This window comes from Nannobrachium achirus (genome assembly GCF_963921795.1).
Source record: "Nannobrachium achirus genome assembly, chromosome: 21".
In the NCBI taxonomy this organism is placed as follows: domain Eukaryota; kingdom Metazoa; phylum Chordata; class Actinopteri; order Myctophiformes; family Myctophidae; genus Nannobrachium; species Nannobrachium achirus.
Window position 1 is genome coordinate 25,998,497 of NC_137828.1, and position 25,354 is coordinate 26,023,850.

The 25,354-nt window shown below is 44.6% G+C and overlaps 1 protein-coding gene across 1 annotated transcript in view; it reads right to left on the reverse strand.

Annotated features, from left to right (window-relative positions):
- Window positions 1-25,354, reverse strand: part of LOC308306946 (disco-interacting protein 2 homolog C-like) — a gene marked incomplete at both ends in the record, with an annotated part of 131,653 nt that overhangs the window by 60,197 nt on the left and 46,102 nt on the right. The window contains 10 exon segments of the mRNA XM_080752002.1: window positions 855-919; window positions 1,478-1,580; window positions 2,590-2,699; window positions 4,514-4,637; window positions 4,735-4,845; window positions 6,288-6,379; window positions 7,973-8,170; window positions 12,941-13,060; window positions 16,080-16,224; window positions 24,182-24,450. Coding sequence (XP_080608128.1) covers window positions 855-919; window positions 1,478-1,580; window positions 2,590-2,699; window positions 4,514-4,637; window positions 4,735-4,845; window positions 6,288-6,379; window positions 7,973-8,170; window positions 12,941-13,060; window positions 16,080-16,224; window positions 24,182-24,450 — 1,337 coding nt within the window.

Genomic DNA, 25,354 nt, shown 5'->3' on the forward strand with positions numbered 1-25,354 from the left:
TTTGTATTATTTTACTCTATAGTAAAGTCTATGAGAGCCCAACTTTGATTGGCTCCCACAAGTTTCCCAAGACAAATCTGCGATGCCCCTATAGCCAAAAATTTTCCATATGGCATATTCTAACTGTGTGCCAAATTTCATACTTCTTTCATAAAGTGCACGATTTTTGCCTGAAACACTCCCACTACCATAAGGTGTCAGCCTCCAGAAAGAAATACAAAATACAAAGGGAATACATAATTGCTCATAACAACCAGACCAGGGGGTCTAATGAAGTACTGTCAACCTCATAGACACATGAAAACCAGAAAAAGGTGGCAGGGGCGTCACAAGGGGTAGGAAAGTGGGACTGAGTTATTAGGGCCCAAGGTGGTGGAGGGGCCTTCATTATTTTATACTTTAGCTATTGACAGCCCGGCACCGAGTGCCGCACTGCTAGCTTGTAGATCTGCTATTTTGTGAAAAGTTGTGAAAATGTGTGAAAATCTTTGAATATGTGTATTTTTTAAGCGAACATTTCTAACTCAAATTTTGCTTCTGGGGGTCCCTGGAACGAAATATTTTGAGATGGGGGTCCGTGGCCAAATACATATCATCTTGCACACATTTTCACGATTTTTCAAAAATAGCAGATATACAAGCTCGCAGCGCGGCACTCGGTGCCGCGCTGTGAGCTTGTATATCTGCTATTTTTCAATAGTTAACATTCATGGGGGGCCCGCAGTGAATCCTTGTACCCGGGGCCCAGAATTTGGTGTGACACCCCTGCCTACGTGTGTGAAACTCATAAATCATAAACGTTACAACAGAGCAAACAGGATACGATGAGGATACGTGAGGGGCGGGGGTCTTACCGTTAGGATGCCGTGCCAAAGGCCCACGTCCTTCTTAAAGTCTAGAACATTCACTATGGTCTCCGCTGGAGAGAGAGAGAGAGAGAGAGAGAGGACTGTTAGGCTAAAATAAGTTAATTGGGGAATAGTGTGTGTGTGTGTGTGTGTGTGTGTGTGTGTGTGTGTGTGTGTGTGTTTGTGCGCGCGCTCCCCCATACGTGTGTAGACCTATCACAATTATATATAATCACAATTATTTGAGATAATCGTAATTATTTTTTGCATAATCGTCATAATCTTCATAATAGCAGATCTACAAGCTCAAAACGGGCCACGGCGGTACGTGCTTTGAGCTTGTAGATCGGCTATTTCCACTGTTCGTGTTTTATAGTTATTGCATCGTGTGAGTTAATATGTTGTGCCTTTTGTTTAGTCAAACAAAAGATGTATTTTGATTCATTACGTTCACAACTTTCAACGGCAAGAAGAAACGCGATTAAATCGTCACCACAATCATTTGAGCGACGATTAAATAGTGACGCATTTGTGTGTGTGTGTGTGTGTGTGTGTGTGTGTGTGTGTGTGTGTGCGTGCGTGCGTGCGTGCGTGCGTGCGTGCGTGCGTGCGTGCGTGCGTTCTCCCACCCTCTGTGTAGCTGCAGGACTGGGTGAGGGCCTGACAGTGTGAGAGCAGAGCGATCCTCATCACGGTGACTCCAAGGACACTACCATCTTTACACGTCTTGTACTGGGGAGTGGAGGGAGACAGAGACATGATACAGGACAGAACACAACAGCATATGATGTCATCCTCTTTGTAGAGTATTAACCAGTAAGACTCCCTAATCGGGAGATGAGCTACCGTCACGTCGCATACAAACTTTAGAAGGCAATCGTAGCCAATCAGGAGGAAATATGGGAAATCCATGTTGATGACATGACTTTAGAGATAGTGTGTAACGCTTTGCGTGATTTTAGGGCAAAATCAGTAGGAGCAATGTTCAAAAATGTGTTTAGCAAAAATCAGCCTAATGGTGGCGCTAGAAGAGGGGCATGTGAGAAATGAGGTTGTGGTTTGCCAGCCCAGGAGTGTGTGTGCAAAGTTTGGCATGGATCGGGGCAACGGTGCCGGAGATACAACAGTAGGGCAAAAGTGTGATGTGACGTGACGGACAGACGGACGGACAGACAGACTGACTGACTGACTGACAGACTGACTGACTGATAGCCGGTGGAGGTTTTGATAGTAACTGTGACCTGAGACGGTCGCAACCACATAAGCAATTAAACTGGGACTCCCTCTTTCATTGGTGTGTCGCCCAGGTTGCGCCTATAAAACAGCCCTTTAACTAAACCTAACTAACTAAACTAAATTAATTTTTCATCCTACTTACACGTGGACAAACACTCTGGGGATAATGTACTGTTGTTAGATCTCACAACATTTGCGAGGCGTTGCGAGGCGTTGTGAGCAAGTAGATTGGCAATTGTCACAATTTCTGCCTCTAATATTTGACAATTTGGCAAATTTTTAATTTGTCATTTTAGAGGTATTAAAAAGTCCTTAAATTGTCACTTTAGAAATGTGTAGATACCCTCTATACACATAAACTTCATGTTGGTTTGTTTACTGTTGAGTGAGTATTAAACAACATTGCACATTAAGTTAATCATCTGGGGACCTCCCAAAATTATTTGGGGACTCCCCTGGGGGTCCCGACCCACAGGTTGAGAACCACTGTGTTAGCCTACAGTACCTCTATGTAAGCTGTGTCGTTGTTTGCATCTTTGATGTGAGGGAACCAGTCTCTGGGAGGCTTAGACAGGTGCTTGGACTCGGTCACAAACCACAGCAACTTGGGCCAACCTGGACAAACACAAAGACACAGGTTCATTCACACAATACAGCCACGCAGTTTCCAAGATCAATTAATTATGTTTTTAGTAAGCTGACAGACAATTCATTCACCCAAGGCCTCACTCCAACATGTACCATACATGTCTAGGGCTGTCATGATATGACATTTTACATGACGATTAATTGTCACTCAAATAATTGGCGATTAACGATTTAATTGTGTTTTTGTCGTTGATAATTACATTTCTGTTTGGCTTTTAGGCTTTGAAGTTGTACATGGTAGATATGACACATAACCTAAATATACAAATACATTACTGACATATTTGACAACTTACTACTTAAAAAATAACTTTGATAGTGGAAATAGCCGATCTACAAGCTCACAACGCGTCGCGATGCGACGCGTTGTGAGCTTGTAGATCTGCTATTTCCACTATTTCGGACATTTTTTCAACATTCACGATTATGACAAAATAATTGCGATAATGTCAAATAATCACGATTAGACGATTATGTAATAATTGTGACAGCCCTATACATGTGATACACAAAACGAAAGCATGCATTGTTTAGAGCAGTGCTTCTCAAAGTGGGGACCGGGGACCCCGATGCGTCCTTGATGGGGTTCCAAAGGGTCCCCAGCAAAATGTCTTAACACATTCCCCGTCTTTTAACACATTCCCCGTCTTTTAAGAATACCTTCGTACTCCCATACGCCATTCGTCTCCATAGACTTCCATGTAATTCATAGTGCACGGATCATGCACACCCATGCCTAGTTAATGCACCACATGTGTCCACATTGCTCACAGCTTTCAAACAAAAAAATCCGAATTGAAATAATCCCGGGACTATTGGGCCTGGCATGCAATGAGTTAATAAAGCATCAAGTTCACTTTAACCACTTATTTTATACTTTTTTTCGCTTCTTTTTTTACCCCATTTGTTATACTTACCAAAAATAGCCTATCTACAAGTTCTTGTAGGTCAGATATTTAAAAAATATTCTGCAGAATTGTGCAAAATCCTAATTTAGAATAACCTTCGAAAAATGTACACAAATCTTCCCTTTCCTGATACATAATCTTTTCAGATGGGGGTCGTCAAACACGTCGCGAGCACTGGGGGACATCAGAGCGTTTGACGTGTTGGCGCGTTGTGGGCATCCGGGGTAAACGGGTGAATTTCTCTTGCCAAAGTAGATACACCACATTTGAAATGAAAGCCTACAACAGGGTTCCCACACATCTTTACCAATTAATTTCCAAAACTTTTCCAGAAAATTTTACCCGATTTCTAGGACTATATAACAATAATTCAGCTCAATAACGAGTCGTTTACTCCTATGACCAAAGACAGGTAGTGTATGCCAGTGGTTCTCAACCTTTTCAGGCCGTGACCCCCGAAATAAACATATTTGAACTGGGGAGCCCGGCACCCTGACGAGCATTAAGAGTTGAGGAATTTTGTATTATGTTCTATTGTGAAAATAGTCGATCTACATGCTCACAACGCCTCGGGGTTGCGAGGCGTTGTGAGCATGTAGATCTGCTATTTTCACAATTTCTGCCTATAATATTTGACAATTTGGCCAAAGTTTGATTTGTCATTTCAGAGGTATTAACAAAATCAATAACCAAAAGCAATACATAGCTATTTTTTTCCAGTACCTTCCAGGACCCTTGATCAATTCCAAAACTTTTCCAGTACTGGAAAAATATTTTTCTAATTTCAAAATATTTCCAGGAATTTCATGACCGTGGGAGCCCTGCTACAAACTAAGCCTGTAATGATCTGTCATTTAGTCATGTTGCTCTGACCTCTGAACTGCGGGATCTCTCCGGTGGCGCTCTTAGGCAGGCCCTTGTGACAGGCGTCGCTGGTCAGCGCCACGGTGACGCCACAGCTGCCCAACAGGAAGCCGATCTGCTGACTGCCAGCGTCCTATAGGGCGAGACATGACACAGGAGGAGGTGAGGAGAGACTAACTTCATTTGCTGTCAAAATCAACACTGCAATATAGACAAACGGTTCTGGTTACCTTGCGAGTGAGCGGCACCTCTATGGGCACGGGTACCACCTCAGCCAGCAGACACCCATAGAACGCCACCATGAAGGCCACCGGGTCGTTGTTGGGAAACACTAGCGCCACCTGGAGGGGAGGAGGGCGACAAATTAATAAGAATAATAAGTAATGAGAAGGCCACAAGATAAGAAGGCCTTCGGTTCCCCCTAATTGCCATCATTACCATCTGAGTAGCCATCGGCTGGGTGAGGCACAAAACTGAATATACCCGCATTCGATTATTGTAAGGCAGGGTTCCCCAATTAGTTTTCCCCATGGGCCGAATTATGTCTAGGGTACCAAGCCGAGGGCCACAACATTGCAGGGGGCGACGGTGGCGTTCCCGCTACTCCAGCGACAGTTTTCGTCGTTGTCGGGTGAAAATCTTGTATGTCCAAAACCGTGCATTTTGAATTTATCATTTTAAAAATGATTTAAAGTGATAGTTCACCTATTTTTTACATGAAGCTGTGTGAAATACTTGCCATTAAAATAGTGGTTACAAATGTATTAATCCATTACCAGAGTCCCGTGGTCAGAGTTCTGGTCAGTTTTAGATGAATATAAAGTAGTTCCGGTGATTTGGCAGGGGCTCAAGACCCAATCATTAAAAATAGATGAATGCACAAAACTAGCGTCATTTGTATTGTTGACCTATTTCTACCAAATAGACCAACGTTCGTTCAACTTTGACCCCTCTGTCACATGGTACTATTTTTTGTGTCCAGTATCACTACGCCGCTGCAGCGTATTTCCCCAAAACAAGGTGCTTTGCAGTCAGCTGATCAGAACGAAACATCGCTCTGTATGGTAGAAATATGCCAACAATACAAATGACGCTAGTTTTGTGGATTCATCTATTTTCAATGATTGGGTCTCGCCAAATGGCCCCCACCCCATTGGAACTACTTAATATTCAGCTAAAACTGACCAGAACTCTGACCACAGGACTCTGGTAATCAATTAATACATGTTTAACCACTGTTTTAATGGCAAGTATTTCACACAGCTTTATGTCAAAAATAGGTGAACTATCACTTTAAACTAGTGAAAACAGTCGATCTACAAGCACACAACGGTGCGAGGCGTAGTGTGCTTGTAGATCTGCTGTTTTCACTACGTTTGTGCAACGGCCTTGTATGATTTGCGAAAGAACGTACAAATTTGGAGATACAAGGTTTCCACCCGACAACGACAATATACTAGTGTTGTTGCTGCTCTTATACCACCATTATTACTGGGGTTGGTGGGGGCCAGACAGTAGCCCCCCGCGGGCCGCCTATTGGGGAACCCTGTTGTAAGGTATTCCAAAAATCCAAAGAACTACTGTACCTTATGGACCATAATTATAATATTAGCTAAAAAGTACCACTCAGACTGACTGGCTGAGACATCAGGGATCTCCCATATTCTTGAAGAGAGAGGTGAGAGAGAGCGTGTGTGTGTGTGTGTGTGTGTGTGTGTGTGTGTGTGTGTGTGTGTGTGTGTGTGTGTGTGTGTGCGTGCGTGCGCGTTAAGGCATTTCTCACCCTGTCCCCCGGTCGAACCATGGGCTCCTGTTTACTGCCCAGCTTGTGGAGGATGTTGTAGGCTAGCTTGATGCTTCGAGACCACAGCTTCCCTGCAGTGAGGCAAACACAGGGTAACATTAAAAACTGGGAGTACACAGAAGCCTGAGTAGAAGTTAAAATGACCCCATGGTGAAAATTAAAATATCCCTTTAACATTAAAGTAGGAAAGTTTTGCCCCTGTGTGTGTGTGTGTGTGTGTGTGTGTGTGTGTGTGTGTGTGTGTGTGTGTGTGTGTGTGTGTGTGTGTGTGTGTGTGTGTGTGTGTGTGTGTGTGTGTGTGTGTGTGCAGGGACGTGCTGGCGATTGGGAAAAGCGGGACAACTCCCGAACGGCCAACAAAGTAAATCGTCACTGTCGGGCAGAAACCTTGTATCTCCAAGTTTCAAATTTGTAAATTTTTTCGCAAAGCAAAGCCCTGCTCCATCATACAAGGCCGTCGCACAAAAGTAGTGAAAACAGCCGATCTACAAGCACACTAGTTTAAATCATTTTTAAAATGATAAGTACAAAACAAACGGTTTTGGACATACAAGGTTTCCACCCGACAACGACGAAATATAACTCATGTAATTGGCCCACTGGCTTGTCACTTGTCATGATCTGAAACGGCAAATCTTTGAGTAGCAGCAGCGCTATAGAGAGAGATCTCTCTCTATAGTGCGCAATGAGGGCCTCTCCAACAATTTTTCACGGGCTGAATCAGGGGCCCAACGCATCCCTGTGTGTGTGTGTGTGTGTGTGTGTGTGTGTGTGTGTGTGTGTGTGTGTGTGTGTGTGTGTGTGTGTGTGTGTGTGTGTGTGTGCGTGCGTGCATGTCTGGTGGGTGGGTGTGCACAAAGCCGTTCCACACATGAACATTATGTGGGACATCATGTGCACTTGTGTGAGCAGCTGTGTCTGTCCTCTACTGTGAGGTGACATGTCTTTATCTGGCCCTTTGGGCTTTTGCTCTACACCTGTACAAATGGACCATTTTACCTTACCTCCTTTCACTGTTTTGTAAATGTGTAATCAAAATGTGTGCAGGAATATTTTTCAGCTGTTGAGGGTGACACAAATGTCCTACCTTTGTGCGCAAAGCTAGTTGGTACGGTCATTTGGTACGGTCTTGAAAAGTTTGTTTTTCATTGTGATGAATAGCAATTTAAAGTATATTGGTAAATGGTAAATGGTGCATTTATATAGCGCTTTTATCCAAAGCGCTTTACAATGTGCATTACATTCACCCATTAACACACACATTCATACACCGGTGGCGGTGGAAACCATGCAAGGCACCAACCAGCTCACCGGGAGCAACTCGGGGTACAGTGTCTTGCCCAAGGACACTTCGACATGTAGACAGGAGGAGCCGGGGTTTATACCGTCGACCAACCTGGCCAACCTGCTCTACCTCCTGAGCTACAGCTACAGTTTGATTTGATTTTTATACGATTTTTGGAGGGCTTTTATGCCTTTATTGATAGGACAGTAGACTGACAGGAAACGGGGAGAGAGATGGGGAGTGACACGCAGCAGAGGTCGTCGGTTATTGATTATGAAATAAAACACTAGGCCACACTTCAGGGACCGGACAAAGCAAAATGTTGGAGCTTAGCTCCTTCCAGGAGCCAGGGGGGGAAAAGGATGTTATGCGTCAATACCGTAAGTGAGCACGTAGAGGGGCTTCCCGGCCGTGTCCAGGCTGGTGAGACAGGGGGCTTTGGGGGAGATGGTCCCCCAGCGCTGCAGCGCCGCCTCCAGGGACGGGGGCCAGTTGGTGACCACGCCCAGGGCCTCGCCCCGCGCCGGCAGCATCTCGGCCCCCTCCGGCCGCGGCTGCTTGGGGTCCGGCTGCTGGACTGGAGGCGGAGGAGAGAGAGAGAGAGAGAGAGAGAGAGCACACATACATAATATAATATTACATGGATTGATCCGACCTGGAAAGGATCTGTGTCACGTTAAGATTTGAACCACTTTAACCATTACGTTATATTAATCCATATAACCATTATCTTTGGCTATTCAAAAATAGCAGATATACACGCACATAGCACGGCACCGAGTGCCGCGCTATGAGCTTGTAGATCTGCTATTCTTTTGAAAAATCTGGAAAATGTGTGCAAATCTTTGAATATATACACAGTATATATATATATATATATAAATTATTTTTAAACTAACATTTGTAACTCAGATCTTTCTTTCTATTTTGAGATGGAGGTCTCCGGTCAAACACATATAATTTTAGGGGTCCTTGACATATAGATATAGCCTACAGTAGAAACTAGGATATAGAAGACGTTTGTAGAATCGGATCCTCGGCTCTAAATGGGTTAAAGCAGTGGTTCTCAAACTTTTTGATGTCACAACTCCATATTATTAGCAATTTTCTTTGGCGACCCCATGATGTTTTAGTAATGCTGTTCCTGCAGCCAACGTACCGTCAACCAGGTTAAGAAATCACAGATTGAGGCTTTAACCTTTTATATGCAATATCCGAGACTATTAAGATTTTATGGAAGATGATTCTGAACATATTGCTACGATAGCTTGACCACATCAGTTCAAATGCTCTAATCTTAAAATAATAACAGAACATAGCTTATCTACTAGTGCTCAGTGGGTCTGCCACACTTTTGAGAGCTTGTAGATCGGCTGTTTTCGCTGCGCAACATGCTTCATAGAACAGTGGTTCTCAGGCCGCGAACCCCAAAAGAATCATATTTTAACTGGGGACCCCCTTGTCAGGTCCCCAACCTGACAAGCACTAAGAGTTGAGGAATTGTAAATCACGGTTCTATTGTGAAAATAGCAGATCTACATGCTCACAACGCTGCATTGTGAGCATGTACAGTAGATCTGCTATTTTCACAGTGTCTGCCTCAAATAATATTAGAGGCAGAAAAATAAAAAATATTATTTGACAATTTGGCTGATGTTTGATTTGTCATTTTAGAGCAGGGGTAGGCAACCTTAGGCACGCGTGCCAACATTGTCGCCGGGGAAGGTGTTCACCGGCACACTGGCAAAAGTGTGTGAGAGAGGATTTTTATTTTAAAATCGTTTTTCTTTTTTAAACGTGGTCAATTAAATGAAGTTAGCTCATTTATCACAAATTACATCTTGCACAAAATTCTACATTCATTAAAACTCTGAACTCTGACTGGGGAGGGAGTCGGGGAGATAGGTGGAGTATTGCTCTGGGTCTAATGATCGTTATGTTCTGCCAATCAAAATAATAAGAAGAAGACCTTACTGCAATACTGGTCAAAACGTTTATTTTTTGCTGCTTGCTAAATAAAAATTGGAGTGACCAAGAAAGTGAGTGCGAGCTACCTTCTTTGTTTCTAGTTCCAGGGACCCCCCAGAATAAAAATTTGAGTTACTAATGTTCGTTTAAAAAATACATATATCAAAGATTTGCACACATTTTCACGACATTTAAAAAATAGCAGATCTACAAGCTTGCAGCCGCGCTGTGAGCTTGTATATCTTGCTATTTTTCAATTGCCAAAGTATAAAATAATTAAGGTCCCTCTACTCAGTCCCTAGTAACTCAGTCCCACTCCCCCCCCTTGTGACACCCCTGGTAGTGCTCTAGTACTCCAGATCTTGATGGTCTCAATCTCCACTATAATTTAACTTTATTTACTTAAAGTTATACCATGTAACTTTTTTTATAAAACAAATATTAAAATGGTCCTAGCTGTTAAATCGCTAAAGTTTTAGAACCCCCACTCCGTTATTTTCAGCTTCTAAAGCCTTCTCTTTATATGTTTTCTATGATCCCTGCCCGGGACCGGTTTTCGCGGAAAAATTGCGTCATCACACTACCGGCCAATCACAGCGAGGGTTATACACTGCCGGCCAATCACAGCGCAGAACATACACTGCCGGGCTCTCTGGTGTGTTTAGGAAACACGCCTTCAGGAAGTACACTGCAGTGTTTACACTGGAGGAGTCTAGCATGTAACTCCCCAACCGCTGCTCGTAGAAGGACACGGGAGACCTCATTGAAAGCGCCTCGGCGAGGCGAGGCGGACGCGGTGGTCTGACGGCCCGGTCCGCGAGCGAAAAACGGACGAAAAAAGCAAACGCGACCGCGGTTTGCTATACTGCTACAGACCACCAGTTGAGCAACTTACACAGTATAGCTTTAAGTCCTTGAACCAAGAGGACCAGGGAGTAGGCCTGTTGCAATTATTACATGATTGCAATTATTTGAGATAATGGCTGTTAAAGGTGATACACCATGCATTTAAAAAGTAATTATGTCATATTGTTTATGTCCCAAAAACGTTTTTCAAAAGGTTTGAGGCTAAATTACCAGATCCTGAATAGAGAGCCTCTCATTTTTGAATGGCTCTCAGAGCATTTTCAGCTGCAGTACCACCTTTGGCCTGAACTACGCCACCCGTTTATGACGTCACAAACGGCAGCAAATCTGGACAGCCTGTTTTGAGAACCCGTGGGATGCTTTTAACCTCCACCTTCCCAAAACCAGAGAAAGACACAACGGTCTGAAATGGGACTTTGTGAGGATAGAAGGTGCTAGTGGGACCCCAAAAAAAGGTTTTAAAATAGGAAAAGTGAATTTTCATGGTGTATCACCTTTAGGCTCTGTCCAGACCGGCGAATTAGCGAAAGCGACGTGAATAAGCGAACCAAAAAGGCGAAGAATTCGCGATTCGCCTTTTTCCATACACACCAAAAAGCGACGCGAATATGCGTATAATATTCGCTTAATTCGCCTAAATACGAGGAGGTGATATCTGCCTGTAGCCACAGGAGAAAGGAGGATAAAGGAGAGAGAGGAGAGAGGAGAACGGACGGGGAAACAAATAAAACAATGGAAACTACATCCTCAAGTGATGATGACCTGGCCGTGCGGTTGTTAGCCTATTAAATAATAAAAAGAAAAAGAAGAATATAAGTCTTCACCGGCGCACACAACCCATCACATCACAGAAGAGACAACACGCTTTCACCGTTCCCCCTCCGCTCCGTTCCCCCACTGACAGGCAGCTCGCAGCAGCAGTGGTGTAAAGTAACTAAAAGTACATTTACTTGAGTAGCCTGTACTTGTAGGTATTTGTACTTGAGTCCATTTCCCAGTACTTTCCTTCTACTCCACTACATTTCGGATCCTATTGTATTTATACCCAGCGATTTATTTTAAAACATTAGTCTTTTTTGCAGATATAGGCAAAATTAACAATAAAACATATATAAACAATGCTTTTACCAGTAGACATTCGAGTACTTTTTCCAAGCAGCCACACAGACGAGAGACACGGAAAAGCAATGCAAAGGTAAGGTCCCTCGACCTTGCTCTCTCTCTCTCTTTAAGTAGGATAGAGTGAGCTTGATCTAATACAGAGAGAGAGAGGAGTTCACCAGCGAATGTTCGCTAAATTCGACACAAGGGCGAATAAAAAACAGACGCCTTTTCGCTTTTTTTAAAATTTGCGTTTGGTGTGGATGCTTCCATTGACTTTATAAGGTTTTAAACAAAAGGCGAATTATACGCTAATTCGCTATTCGCCAATTCGCCGGCGGTATACGGACCATAACACTGTTGCGACAGAGTATAAAATAACGCTTAAGTTATCTATATCTACAATTGATTTTGACAATAAAAAATATTTTGGCAGGGCTTGATGTCGTCGTAATGGCAGATTTTACACTTGGTAAAACTTGGTCTACAAGCTCACAACGCATCGAAGCACGACACGTTGTGATCTTGGTGATCTGCTATTTTCAGAGCGCAACCAAACATAAAATGACTTGTCTTTTAGTTCTACTAGATCTCTTCTCCACTAGTCCCTACCTTACATTTTAGTCTAGTTTTTATTTGTCTACGAAATTGTCAATATATGTCGTCTTTTTAATTTACTGAAAGTACCAAAAGTACAAGTACTCATAATGCAGAATGTCCCATTTCATGTTTCCAAATGTACTGTATCCACGAGTTTCCAACGCCCCATAGTGCATTGTATCCAGGAGTTTCCAACGCCCCATAGTGCATTGTATCCAGGAGTTTCCAACGCCCCATAGTGCATTGTATCCAGGAGTTTCCAACGCCCCATAGTGCATTGCGCAGACGCTGTACCGAGCTTCGGGCGCCGCAGCCGAGTGTGATTTACAAGCTCACAACAGGCAGCATCTGCGACGCGACGTGAGCTTGTATGTCTGCTGTTAAACCGGAAGTGTGGTGCAAACAGGTCCAAATGATCTCCAGTAAACTCCCGCGGAAACAGGTGGATATAAAATCTTTTGAAAATAGCCGATCTACAAGCTAACAATGCGTCGCATCACGGCTATTTTCACATGGCCGTAATGTATATAGGGCTGAAGAGGTCAATGTATGTTTTTTAATAATAATCAAAACCTACAAAGTACTGTAACTAATAACTTAGTTAAAGTTTTAAAGTGATTGTAGTGGAGCAAAAGTGCAATATTTGAATCCGAGATGTAGTGGAGTAGAAGTAAAACTATTGGAAATTGGATATACTCAAGTAAAGTACAAACAACAAAAAAAAATGTATGTAAGCACAGTACTTAAGCGAATGTACTTAGTTACTTTACACCACTACGGACACACAAAGAAACAGAGAGCTCAGTCTAACCCTCCAGAAGCTCATCAAAGTCGTCCACAAAGAACTCCCTCAGAGGGGGTCTGCGAGGCTGCTTCAGGGTGTTCACCAGCTGCTGGATCTTTGCAGACACACGGCTGCTGACTGGCACACCTGGAACACACACACACACACACACACACACACACACACACACACACACACACACACACACACACACACACACACACACACACACACACACACACACACACACACGCGCGGGCACACACACACACACACACACACACACACACACACACACACACACACACACAGGTTTGCAATTGCTACTTTGTGGGGACATTACACATAGTCTACTATCTTTGTGGGGACATTCCATTCATTTTGAACCCTAACCCTAACCCTAACCCTAACCTTAACCTTAACCCTTAACCTAACCCCTAAACACCTTGTGGGGACCTATTGATAAGTACCCACAAGGTATTGTGCAAGGATTGTACTATCTTTCACACACACACACACACACACACACACACGCGCGCGCACACACACACACACACACACACACACACACACACACACACACGCACACGCACACACACACACACACACACACACACAGACATGCACGCACACACCCACAAGTGCATGTACACACACACACACACGCACAAGTGCACGCACACACACATGCACGCACGCACGCACGCACAATTATGTTCACTCACTTTGTTTCTCTATCTTCAACACAGAACCATACACAGAGTGGAACAGATAAGTTTAATTTAGTTAAAAAAAAAATCTCTCTCTCTCTCATTTGCACGCACGCACTCACACACACATGCATACTTACTAGTGTTGCCGGATTTTGCGAGAGAAATAAGCTACCAGGTCTACGAAAACAAGCCCCCCAAAAAAGCGACTATATCAGTTTAACCACTTAAAGATCGGCTATTGCCAAATTCTTTTGAAACATTGTATGGAGGGTCCCTGGCACAAGATAGTTTTTCAGATAGGCGTCCACGGACAAATGCATATTAATTTGGGGGGTCCTTGAAATGAGAATGCTTGAGAACCACTGGTTTAATCCATTTAGAATGGGTACACTATATTTTGTATCATTATTTTATGCTTTAACTATTTAAAAATAGCAGATATACAAGCTCACAGCGTGGCACCGAGTGCTGCGCTGCAAGCTTGTAGATTAGAATTTTTAGAAAATTAGAATTTTGACCCGATTCTATAAGTGTCTTTTGAATCCTTCTAAGATTTTTTGAAAAACCTATGTTTCTATGTCAGCAATCTGGCTGGCCATCGTCAAAGAAAAGGTCCTTTTCACTTAAATGGAGCTCAGTTAGTCTGTTCTTGAGAGACTACTATGTCAGTGGTTCTCAAAGCTTTTCATGTGAAGGACCCCCAAAATGATATTTATTTGGCCACGGACCCCATCTCAACATATTTCGTTCCAGGGACCCCCCCCAGAAGCAAAATTTGAGTTACAAACGTTCGCTTTGAAAATACATACAGTATATTCAAAGATTTGCACACATTTTCACGACTTTTTCAAAAATAGCAGATCTACAAGCTCGCAGCGCAGCACTCGGTGCCGCGCTGTGAGCTTGTATATCTGCTATTTTTCACTGGTTAAAGCACAATAATAATAATTCTAGGCCTAAATGGGTTAAACAACTAGAAAGATGCAATTGGAAATTGCAAGTGTGGTTGCCGTGACGTGAGTCACACTTGCAAATGAATTCCGTCTTACCATTTGAATTTTCCCCATTCAAGTCAATGGGGAAAATATATGGAGATCTCTGGGTTTAGTCCTTGTCCCATTTATGCCCACATATGGAGATCCCTGACGTCATCAATATTAAGCCCATATTTTGGAATGCCCATATATGGACATACTGTGTCAATCTCATGTCTATGACGTCAGACGTCTACAGTATGATGTCAGACGTCAGTCATCTCCATATTTGTGAAAAGTGCATTTTGCATTTTCCCATCCAAGTCAATGTAGAAAATTCATTCGTGAATAAATGTATATAAAATAAACTACGGTATATAACGTATCTCTAAAGGGGAGCACACAGCGGCTGCGGGCGGCTGCGCAGCGCAGCAGTGTATCGGAGCGGCGGGCGAGGCGTCAGACCCTGCGCGCGTCTGACGCTGCCGTTGTGGGTACTGTATGTTCATTGAAAATAATGGGGGCGGCTGTTTTGACGCTGCCGGTGTGTGTTCCCCTTTAGACACCCCTGCGTGTCCCGATGGAGACAGTCGATATGACATATGGCTCAAGTGCGAGCCACCAAAACTGTGGGAGGAGTAGCACAAGTAAAATAAAGTTTATCCGACCTGGATGGAAAGGATAAAGTCAGACAAGTACTACAGAATAGTCTGGTTGCTCTGCCGGGGCAAACAGACTAGCTACACTTTCGAAACAAGCCCAAAAAAACCACAACCAGCGACTACCAATGTTTGTTTAAAAGCGACTTTAAAGAAAAAAACAAGAACAAAGTTTCTTCAGACATGGTAACACCGAGAGAGAGACACACACACACACACACACACACACACACACACACACACACACACACACACACACACACACACACTAGGGCATTCACCAAATATCTGAATATTCGAATATTCGAATATCAAAGTCACTATTCGACGTTGTTCACCGAAGTCGAATATTCGCTTATTTTTATTTTTTTATTGTTTTCTCTTTAAAAAATATATAGTTTATAAAGCTTGGCGAGATAGGAAGTCATAAGAATGAGTTGTTAATGCCCCTTAATGCTTCTCAAACCTTTTTAGGACGTGACCCCCAAAATAAACATATTTGAACTGGGGACCCGCTCACAACGCCTCGCAACGCGAGGCGTTGTGAGCATGTAGATCGGCTATTTTCACAATGTTCGCGTCCTTGCTTACGTACTTAATATTTGACAGTTTGGCCAGTCCTGTCGAATATTCGACTATTCAAATACTTTGAGGTCGAATGATTTGAATTCTAAAAATCACTATTCGTGAATGCCCTAACACACACACACACACACACACACACACACACACACACACACACACACACACACACACACACACACACACACACACACACACACACACACACACACACACACACACAGAGTTAAGGGCCTACCGTCTCCTGTCTCCATGCGCTCTGCGTTGCCGTACTTCTGCGTGTTCCTGGCAATGGTTCCCATGTTGGACATGTGGTGGCGCTCTGGGCGGGAGTGGGAGGAGTCAGACGAGTAGCCAGTCACATCAGGAGGGGCTGAATGATTCTCTGTAGAGAGAGAGAGAGAGAGAGGGAGAGAGAGGGAGAGAGAGAGAGAGAGAGAGAGAGAGAGAGAGAGAGAGAGAGAGAGAGAGAGAGAGAGAGAGAGATTTTATTCCAAGCAGTGTTCATTTTTGGTTCATTGTTTTTTTTTCTTTTTTTATAATTTTTATCCCACGATTTTGCAACCCATTTTTCACCCAGTGCCAATTGCCTATGTAATCCTGGGCTCTGCTCTCCCTCTGCCGCACCTGGGGAGACAACAGACTGACCTCATGCTTCCTTCTATGCATGAGGAGTCCAAGTTGTTTCTTTTCACCTGACAGGGGGGGATTTCCCCGGGATGGACGTAGCGCGTGGAAGGAACACGTTATTCCAACCAGTTCCTTTCCCCTCCATCAAGCGGCTGGCCAGGGGGAGGCATTATTGAGACATGTTTTTGTGAGGGTATCAACCCTAGGAGACACGGGGAGAACATGCAAACTCCACACAGAAAGGCCCTATCGCCGACCCCACCTAGGGTGTGGGCGCTGATGACACAGAGGGAGAAACACGCCCCCCAGCACCCACAGCGTCCCCCGGCGGGAATCGAACCCAGGACCTTCTAGCTGTGAGGCGAAGCGCTAACCACTGCGCCACCGTGCCCCCGGATTTTTGGATAATTGATGACGTCGTATTGGCTGATTTTCTGATTTTTGGCCGGCAGTGGCTCAGGGGTAGAGTTGCTGTCGTAGAACACGGAGGGTTCCTCGGAGGGTTCCCTAAGGGTTCCCAGTTCGATCCCGGGCTCCCTCAGAAGTGTCCTTGAGGAAAGACTCTGAACCCCTAGTTGCTCCCGGTGAGCAGGTTGGTGCCTTGCATGGTTTCCTCCACCGTCAGCGTATGAATGTGTGAATAGGTGAATGTAAAGCGCCTTGGATAAAGGCACCATTTACCATTTACACATGCTGAAAAAAGCATCATAACGCGTCGCAGTACATGGTTTTGTAAGATAGTTGTCTCTAAGTTGCAATGTACACATTTCTTTTCTCCCTTTTGATTGTATATGTCACGGTTTGATAGAGAAACAGTACGGTCGAGAAACGGAGCACTCGTCGTGCGGCACGGGGCGGAACAAGCGGTCGCCACAACAACGTCCTCCAGGCGGAGCCGCTCGATTGTCCACGACATTGCAAGCGGCGCGAAGGCCAGCGGACCGCACGGCCGGCGGAGCGCCGCGTGAGTTACGAAGCCGTGGTGAATGCAATCGTTATATTTATGCCCAGGCCGTAAGGCCTGGGCAAGCCCACGATAAACGCCCTGTCCAAGTGACTACAATGGAGCGCTCCCTAGCTCATAGTAAGCTAATGGCTAAACACTGCCGAGCTAGGCTAGTAAATAAAGAAAGAGAGTCGCAAACGAGTGACGTCAGCGCCTTCACTAGTGAATGGCTGTCGTCGCCATCTGGTGGTGATTGGTGTGTGGTGAACGACAAAACAAGCGCTCTTACAATGAACGTACTGAGTTACCCAAACGTACTGTAACATATACATTGTTTAGTTTTGATTGTTTTGTTCAACTTCAGGGACCAGGGACCAACCAGAAGGCTAACGAAGGGTGAATTGTCAACGACAAAAACACAATTATATCATTGATCGCAATTATTTGAGTGACAATGAATCGTCATGTAAAATGTCAAAATCGTGACAGCCCTAGTGGTATAGGGCATTCATTTACGAAGAAAAAAGAAAACACAAAAAGTTAGAATGTGGAGATAAGCAATGATAACCGTGGTCCCTACCGTCAGACTCCAGCGGTGGGGGCCACAGCATGTCGGAGCCAAACTCACAGGAGCGCCTCAGGGACCCTCCGTTCTCCGCCACACTCAGAGCCCCCTTCCTCTTCAGAGATAAGTGGCCTATACCTGCAGGCACATAGTAGGGTTATTCTTCCTCTTCAGAGATAAGTGGCCTATACCTGCAGGCACATAGTAGGGTTACCCTTCCTCTTCAGAGATAAGTGGCCTATACCTGCAGGCACATAGTAGGGTTACCCTTCCTCTTCAGAGATAAGTGGCCTATACCTGCAGGCACATAGTAGGGTTACCCTTCCTCTTCAGAGATAAGTGGCCTATACCTGCAGGCACATAGTAGGGTTACCCTTCCTCTTCAGAGATAAGTGGCCTATACCTGCAGGCACATAGTAGGGTTACCCTTCCTCTTCAGAGATAAGTGGCCTATACCTGCAGGCACATAATAGGGTTACCCTTCCTCTTCAGAGATAAGTGGCCTATACCTGCAGGCACATAGTAGGGTTACCCTTCCTCTTCAGAGATAAGTGGCCTATACCTGCAGGCACATAGTAGGGTTACCCTTCCTCTTCAGAGATAAGTGGCCTATACCTGCAGGCACATAGTAGGGTTACCCTTCCTCTTCAGAGATAAGTGGCCTATACCTGCAGGCACATAGTAGGGTTACCCTTCCTCTTCAGAGATAAGTGGCCTATACCTGCAGGCACATAGTAGGGTTATTCTTCTCATACATTCTGTCTGTGCTTCCCAGAGTGGGGACCCCCGGGGCACAACATATTTTCAGATGGGGGTCTGCGACACAATACCTATTAACACAGGGGTCTTCAACAGGGGGTCCGTGAAAAAAAAAACCCCTTTTTTTTTTTTTTTCACATTTATGTTAAAAAATAAATCATGATTCTATCCATTTTTAATAGCTTGAATACATGATTACTATTCAATTGACAGATAGTTGATATTATTGACATTGGTTCTCAGTTAATAAGTAGTATGTTTAGAAATGGTAGTGGTACGGCCCACCCTGCTCGCTGTAACTTGTACATGTTTAAAATAAAAAATATGTTGTAGCCCCGACCCCCCCACCCTACGAGGTGGTAGGGGGTCCCTGCTCCATCTCCCCATCAGTTTGGGGGTCCCCGGCCTGAAAACGTTGAAGACCCCTGTATTAACACATAACATTAAATTCCCGAACATTTCAAACCCAGCCGTGGTGTGCTTTTCCCCGAACAAATTGTTGATATGGTTTGGTCAATGGGACCCGCAGGTGAAAGAAAACCCAATCTCCCGTGATCCTCTGGGTGATGACGTCATCAGGAAGGAAGTAATCTCCGTTGGCTTCCATGCTTTGCTCTGCACTAAAACAGCTTTATCTCGGAATCTTTTTTTTTCTTCACCGGCCCAAATCTAAGCGACGGACAGCCGCGTTAACAATTTTTCTTTTCCGTATGAAAGAAAACATCCTGAGCGATATGACAACATAGTGAATTACCACAACATGGACACGATCGTGGCTTCCGTGAGCGCAGTCAATGGCAGCAGAAGGTATATAACTAATGAAATATATTCCTGGCACTAAAAGTGTTAATGTGGGTGGGGGCCTTGACCATCATCAAGTTTAACATAAATGGGACCATATTTGCACAAAACGCATATCATGGTGATTGAAAGGGAGTTTTTCCACTAGCGACAGGAACCATAAAGTATTTATGACGATGTTTATTAAGGTTAGAAAATCAAAGGGGAAAACGAATGGGGTCCAATGTAGACAAATTATTTTTGGTACCTCGCGGGGGGAAAACAGCGCAACTAGCGGCCAAACATAGGAAGTTTTAGTTCCGTATTGGATTCGTTTTAAATTGGCGGAACTATGCCCCTGGCCTTGGCATGAAAAAGATGAGAGCTGTATTGAGTCAGGACATCAGAGAGTGCAGGGAGGACACATCCCGTCAACACAGGCGGACTGTGTGTGCTGAATTCAAACTTGCGTTGCCATGCCTACGTCTATGACCCCTGGCAGCGCCACCAAGGTGGCCCACATACACGTTTAATATAGAGCCCGGCCGATGCCACGTTTTTGGGGCTGATGCCGATCCCCATTTTGGTGAGTAACACCCCACTTTGGTTTGGATCGATATTTTGAGTGCAAATCTTTCAGATACAAGAAAGAAAGAAAGAAAGAAAGAAAGAAAGAAAGAAAGAAAGAAAGAAAGAAAGAACACACGTGAAGCAGTATAGCAAGAAACACTCGTCGTCATCATCATCACAGGTGTTGACACTATAGGCCAGGGTTCCCCAATAGGTGGCCCGCGGGAGGCTACTGTCTGGCCCCCACCAACCACAGTAATAATGGTGGTATAAGAGCAGCAACAACACTAGTATATCGTCGTTGTCGGGTGGAAACCTTGTATGTGCAAAACCGTTTGTTTTGTATCTATCGTCTAAACAATTTACTAAACTAGTGAAAACAGCCGATCTACAAGCACACAACGCCTCGCATCGCGAGGCGTTGTGTGCTTGTAGATCGGCTGTTTTCACTAGTTTTGTCACTTTTGTGCAATGGTCTTGTATGATGAAGCAGTGCTTTGCTTTACCAAAAAACGTACACATTTGAAACTGGGAATCTGCCCGACAGTGACGATATTTGAACTGTCGCTGGAGTAGAGGGAACGCCACCGTCACCCCCTGCAATGTTGTGGCCCTCGGCTTGGTACCCTAGACATAATTCGGCCCTTGTGGAAAACTAATTGGGGAACCCTGCTATAGGCTCTCAGAGGCACTTGCCTGCTGGGCAAGTACGGGTCAAGTTGTACTTGCCCAAAGGTCATGCCCACTTGACTGAAAAGTAAATGTTAAATCCAATCAATAACTGCTGAGTGGCAACAGTCACTTTGAAAATATGAATGAACTCAACTGCTACTTGTAAAAAGGTAGCATTATTTTGTCCTTCATGAATAACCAGCAATATTCAATGAAGACGTAGGGGTGGGCGATATGGAAAAATACAATATCACAATATTTGTCCAAGCGGCATCACGATACACGATCTCAGAGCGATTCTTTTTCATGTTGGTTTTCATGGTTATTTTTCAAGTTACTTAACCCATTTCGACCTAAGGCCGATTCTAAAAAAATCGAACCTCTGTTCGAAGTGGAGCTGTGTGTGTGTGTGTGTGTGTGTGTGTGTGTGTGCGTGTGTGTGTGTGTGTGTGTGTGTGTGTGTGTATTGCAGTTGATGCTCAGGGCAGGCTAGACTCAACAGCACCTCTCTGGTCACCCAGGGTACTCAGGCTACACCAGAGAACTGGAGAGAAGCGGTGGTTTACCCACCTCATAGATCATGTGTACCGATTTTTGTGACATTTGAAGAAAATATGTAGGAAAAGGAGCCAAAAGTGTGTTTTGGAGAAAATTCAAGATGGCGGAAAATCTATCCTGGCGCAAATGGGCGTGGCCTATATGGGGAGATGACCCAAGGAATCCAGGGAAAAAAGAATTTTAATTTTCCGATCTACGGTTCAAGAGTTACGGGGCAAAACGTAAAGTGGGCCGTTATAGCGCCACCATGAGGCCGAGTGATGTAATTATTTTTCGATTCATTCTTAAAATCATTATGAATCTCCTCTCCGAGGTTTGAAACTGTAGCTCCTATGGTTTACGAGAGAAAAATACTTGAAAGTGATTTCTTGCATTGTCCCATTATAAGTCAATGGGGACAATTAAGCGTCGTTTTTTGCCGATTACGTCGGCATGGTAAGGCGGATCGGAACGAAAGGTAATAGCACACCATTCCCGGCCGAGCCGCACATTTTGATGTATATATTGCGCGAGTGGCGTAAATGGTGCGGCACTAGTTACGCGCCGAAGTTTAGGCTACATACAGACACGGACGGAGACAGACAGACAGACAGACAGACCCACACACACGGCCACGTATAGGGAGCTTGTGTTCCACACAGCTCCAAAAAAAGCCATCTAAAACCTAACCTAAGGTTTCTGAAAATCTTAAAATTTGAATTCCCAAAATGTAAAATAAATTATGTTGCTATATATCAGGGGTAGGCAACCTTAGGCACGAGTGCCAACATTGGCACAGGGGAGGGTGATCACCGGCACACTGGCAGAAGTGTGAGAGAGAGGATTATTTTATTTTAAAAACAAATCTTTTTTTAAACGTGGTCAATTAAATGAAGTTAAGATCATTTATCGCAAATTACATCTTGCACACAATTCTACATTCATTAAAACTCTGAACTCTGACTGGGGAGGGAGTCGGGGAGATAGGTGGATTATTGCTCTGTGTCTAATGATCGTTATAACAATGTCCTGCCAATCAAAATATGTTAAAATATTTGTCATTATTTGTTTCTTAAACGTGGTCAATTAAATGAAGTTAGCTATTTTATAGCAAATTACATCTTGCACATACTTCTACATTCATTAAAACTCTGAACTCTGACTGGGGAGGGAGTCGGGGAGATAGGTGGATTATTGCTCTGGGTCTAATGATTGTTATGTTCTGCCAGTCAAAATATGTCAAAATATTTGTCGTTAAAATTTATGTTGACATGGCACACTGACACTCGAGAAAATAAAAACATGGCACTTAATTTCAAAAAGGTTGCTGACCCCTGCTATATATGTGTCCCAATTTGGCTGGGAGCCAGTCATTGGATTTTTATTCATTTTCATTTTTTCATTTCATTTGAAAGCTGGGGATCATAGCTACAAAATGATATATTGGTTGTGGAGATTGACCCAACAGTGTTGAAGATATGGCTTATAGAATGATGCCATGCTAAAATACTACTTCTGAGATATTCAAGTTCTAAATAAATGTCTAACCTGCAAATGACCTGACGATCTCTCACATTAATTAAAAAAAAGTCTTATTTACATGCAGAGTTAAGCTCTGGCGTTTAAGTGAAATGTAGCCTGAAATTTATGAAATGCTTTAGTGGCTTTATCACATTTTAGTGAAAAAAAAGGGTATTTTCAGTCCCTGTCTAAAGCTGTACTTTCCGAGATGACTGGCTCTCAGTGAGATTGGGACACATATGTAGGCAAATACTAATGTGACACGCAGGTCGCTCCCGGCCTTAAAGGTAAAACAATGTACAGGTAGCACCAGGTCTAAATGGTCTAAAACAGTACAACCACCTACAAGGTAAAAACAACTAAAAGAAAAATATCCTTTTGGGAGGTCTAAATTGACCCTTACAAGTACAGTATATAACTCTGACAGTATACAAATGAAACCAAATGTTTCATTTGTATACTGTCATGGGGAACCTTGACATTGTAAAGTTTGAGCAGTACTGATTTAGACCAAAATGCAGATTTAAATGAATTCTGCAATGAATCTCTGTATGAACAATTCAACAGGACTTTGTATAAGGCTCCCTCACTGTATCACTATATATACGATATCTCTGAAAAGGCATATCATGGGGACATTGCATCGTCTCAACGATATTTATCACCATATCACCCACTCCTATGAAGACGCTTGTTTCCCGATTCATTTTCTCTTAATATTTTTATCCCACGGTTTTGCAACCCATTTTCTCACCCAGTGCCAACTACCTAACCTGTAGTCCTGGTTTCCGCTCTCCCCCTGCCGCGCCAGGGGAATTGGGGAGCACCTGGCTGGCTAGGGGGAGGTAGTATAGAAACCAGGACTACTGCATGTTTTTGTGAGGGCATCTACCCTAGGAGACACGGGGAGAACATGCAAACTCCACACAGAAAAGCCCTATCGCCAACCCCACCTAGGGTATGGGCACTGATGACGCGGAGGGAGGAACACGCCCCCAGTGCCCACAGCGTCCCCCGGCGGGAATCGAACCCAGGACCTTCTAGCTGTGAGGCGAAGCGCTAACCACTGCGCCACCGTGCCCCCCATGTTTCCCGATTCAAATGCTACTTTGCCCGTCGGGGGCAACCATGAAAACAAACCTCGGGCAGCCATCAGTGTTATGTTAACAACAACAACCCCTGCGTCCTCCTCCCGGTCCTTACCGTGGTGGGACTGCGACAGGAGGCTGTGGTGGGGCGGCGGGTGGTGGTGGTGCGACTGGCTGAGGTGAAAGTGCTGCGACAGGTGGTGCCCGGCGTGCGGGTGCGGCGGCCCGGCCGGGTGCGAGGCGGCGTACTGCTGCGAGGAGGAGGAGGAGGATATGTGGGCGTGCGCCAGGCTGTCGGCCAGGCGGCCCGCGTTGCCGCTGCCGCCGCTCTGCGTGGACGAGGAGGACGAGGAGGTGGAGCCCAGGTGGGCGGGGCCCAGGGAGGCGTGGCCATGGTGGTGGTGGTGGTGCGCGGCGCCGCGGCTCAGCCAGTGCTCCGCCAGCACCGACATGTCGTCGTCGGTGCAGCCGCCGGGCCCCGCCCCTTCCTCCTCCTCGTCGGAGCCCCCCGACGAAGTGTCGGAGCACAGGGGAGACAGGCCTGGTGGAGGGATGGATAGATACCTTTATTATCAGTTATTATCAGCACAGGGGAGACAGGCCTGGTGGAGGGATGGATAGATACCTTTATTATCAGGCCTGGTGGAGGGATGGATAGATACCTTTATTATCAGGCCTGGTGGAGGGATGGATAGATACCTTTATTATCAGTCTTATTATCAGGCCTGGTGGAGGGATGGATGGATACCTTTATTATCAGTCTTATTATCAGGCCTGGTGGAGGGATGGATAGATACCTTTATTATCAGTTATTATCAGCACAGGGGAGACAGGCCTGGTGGAGGGATGGATAGATACCTTTATTATCAGGCCTGGTGGAGGGATGGATAGATACCTTTATTATCAGTAAGGAGACAGGCCTGGTGGAGGGATGGATAGATACCTTTATTATCAGTAAGGAGACAGGCCTGGTGGAGGGATGGATAGATACCTTTATTATCAGTCGCCCGGAGGCAGGACAGCAGTTTAACCATATTTACAAAGTACGAAAAGAATAAAAAGGAGTGGAATCCCCATTCGGCCGATGCATTTCAATGGGAGTGGAGCGGTTTCATGCCAGTAGAGGATTTCTGCAAAAAGCTGCTCCATTCTCATTGAAATGCATTGGCGGAATGGGGAATTCACTTTCATACTTTGGTGTGACCGCAGCCTTAGTGTGCCCTCACACCAAAATAATAATAGTGGAATCCGCCAATGCATTTCAATGAGAATGGAGCGTTTTTTGCCAGTAGAGGATTTCTGCAAAAAAACGCTCCATTCTCATTGAAATGCATTGGCGGATTCCACTTTAGGTATTTTGGTGTGAGGGCACCCTTATGAGTGAAAGTCCGGAATTCAACATTTACAAGTAAAAAGTACTAATTATGCAGAATGTCCCATTTAAG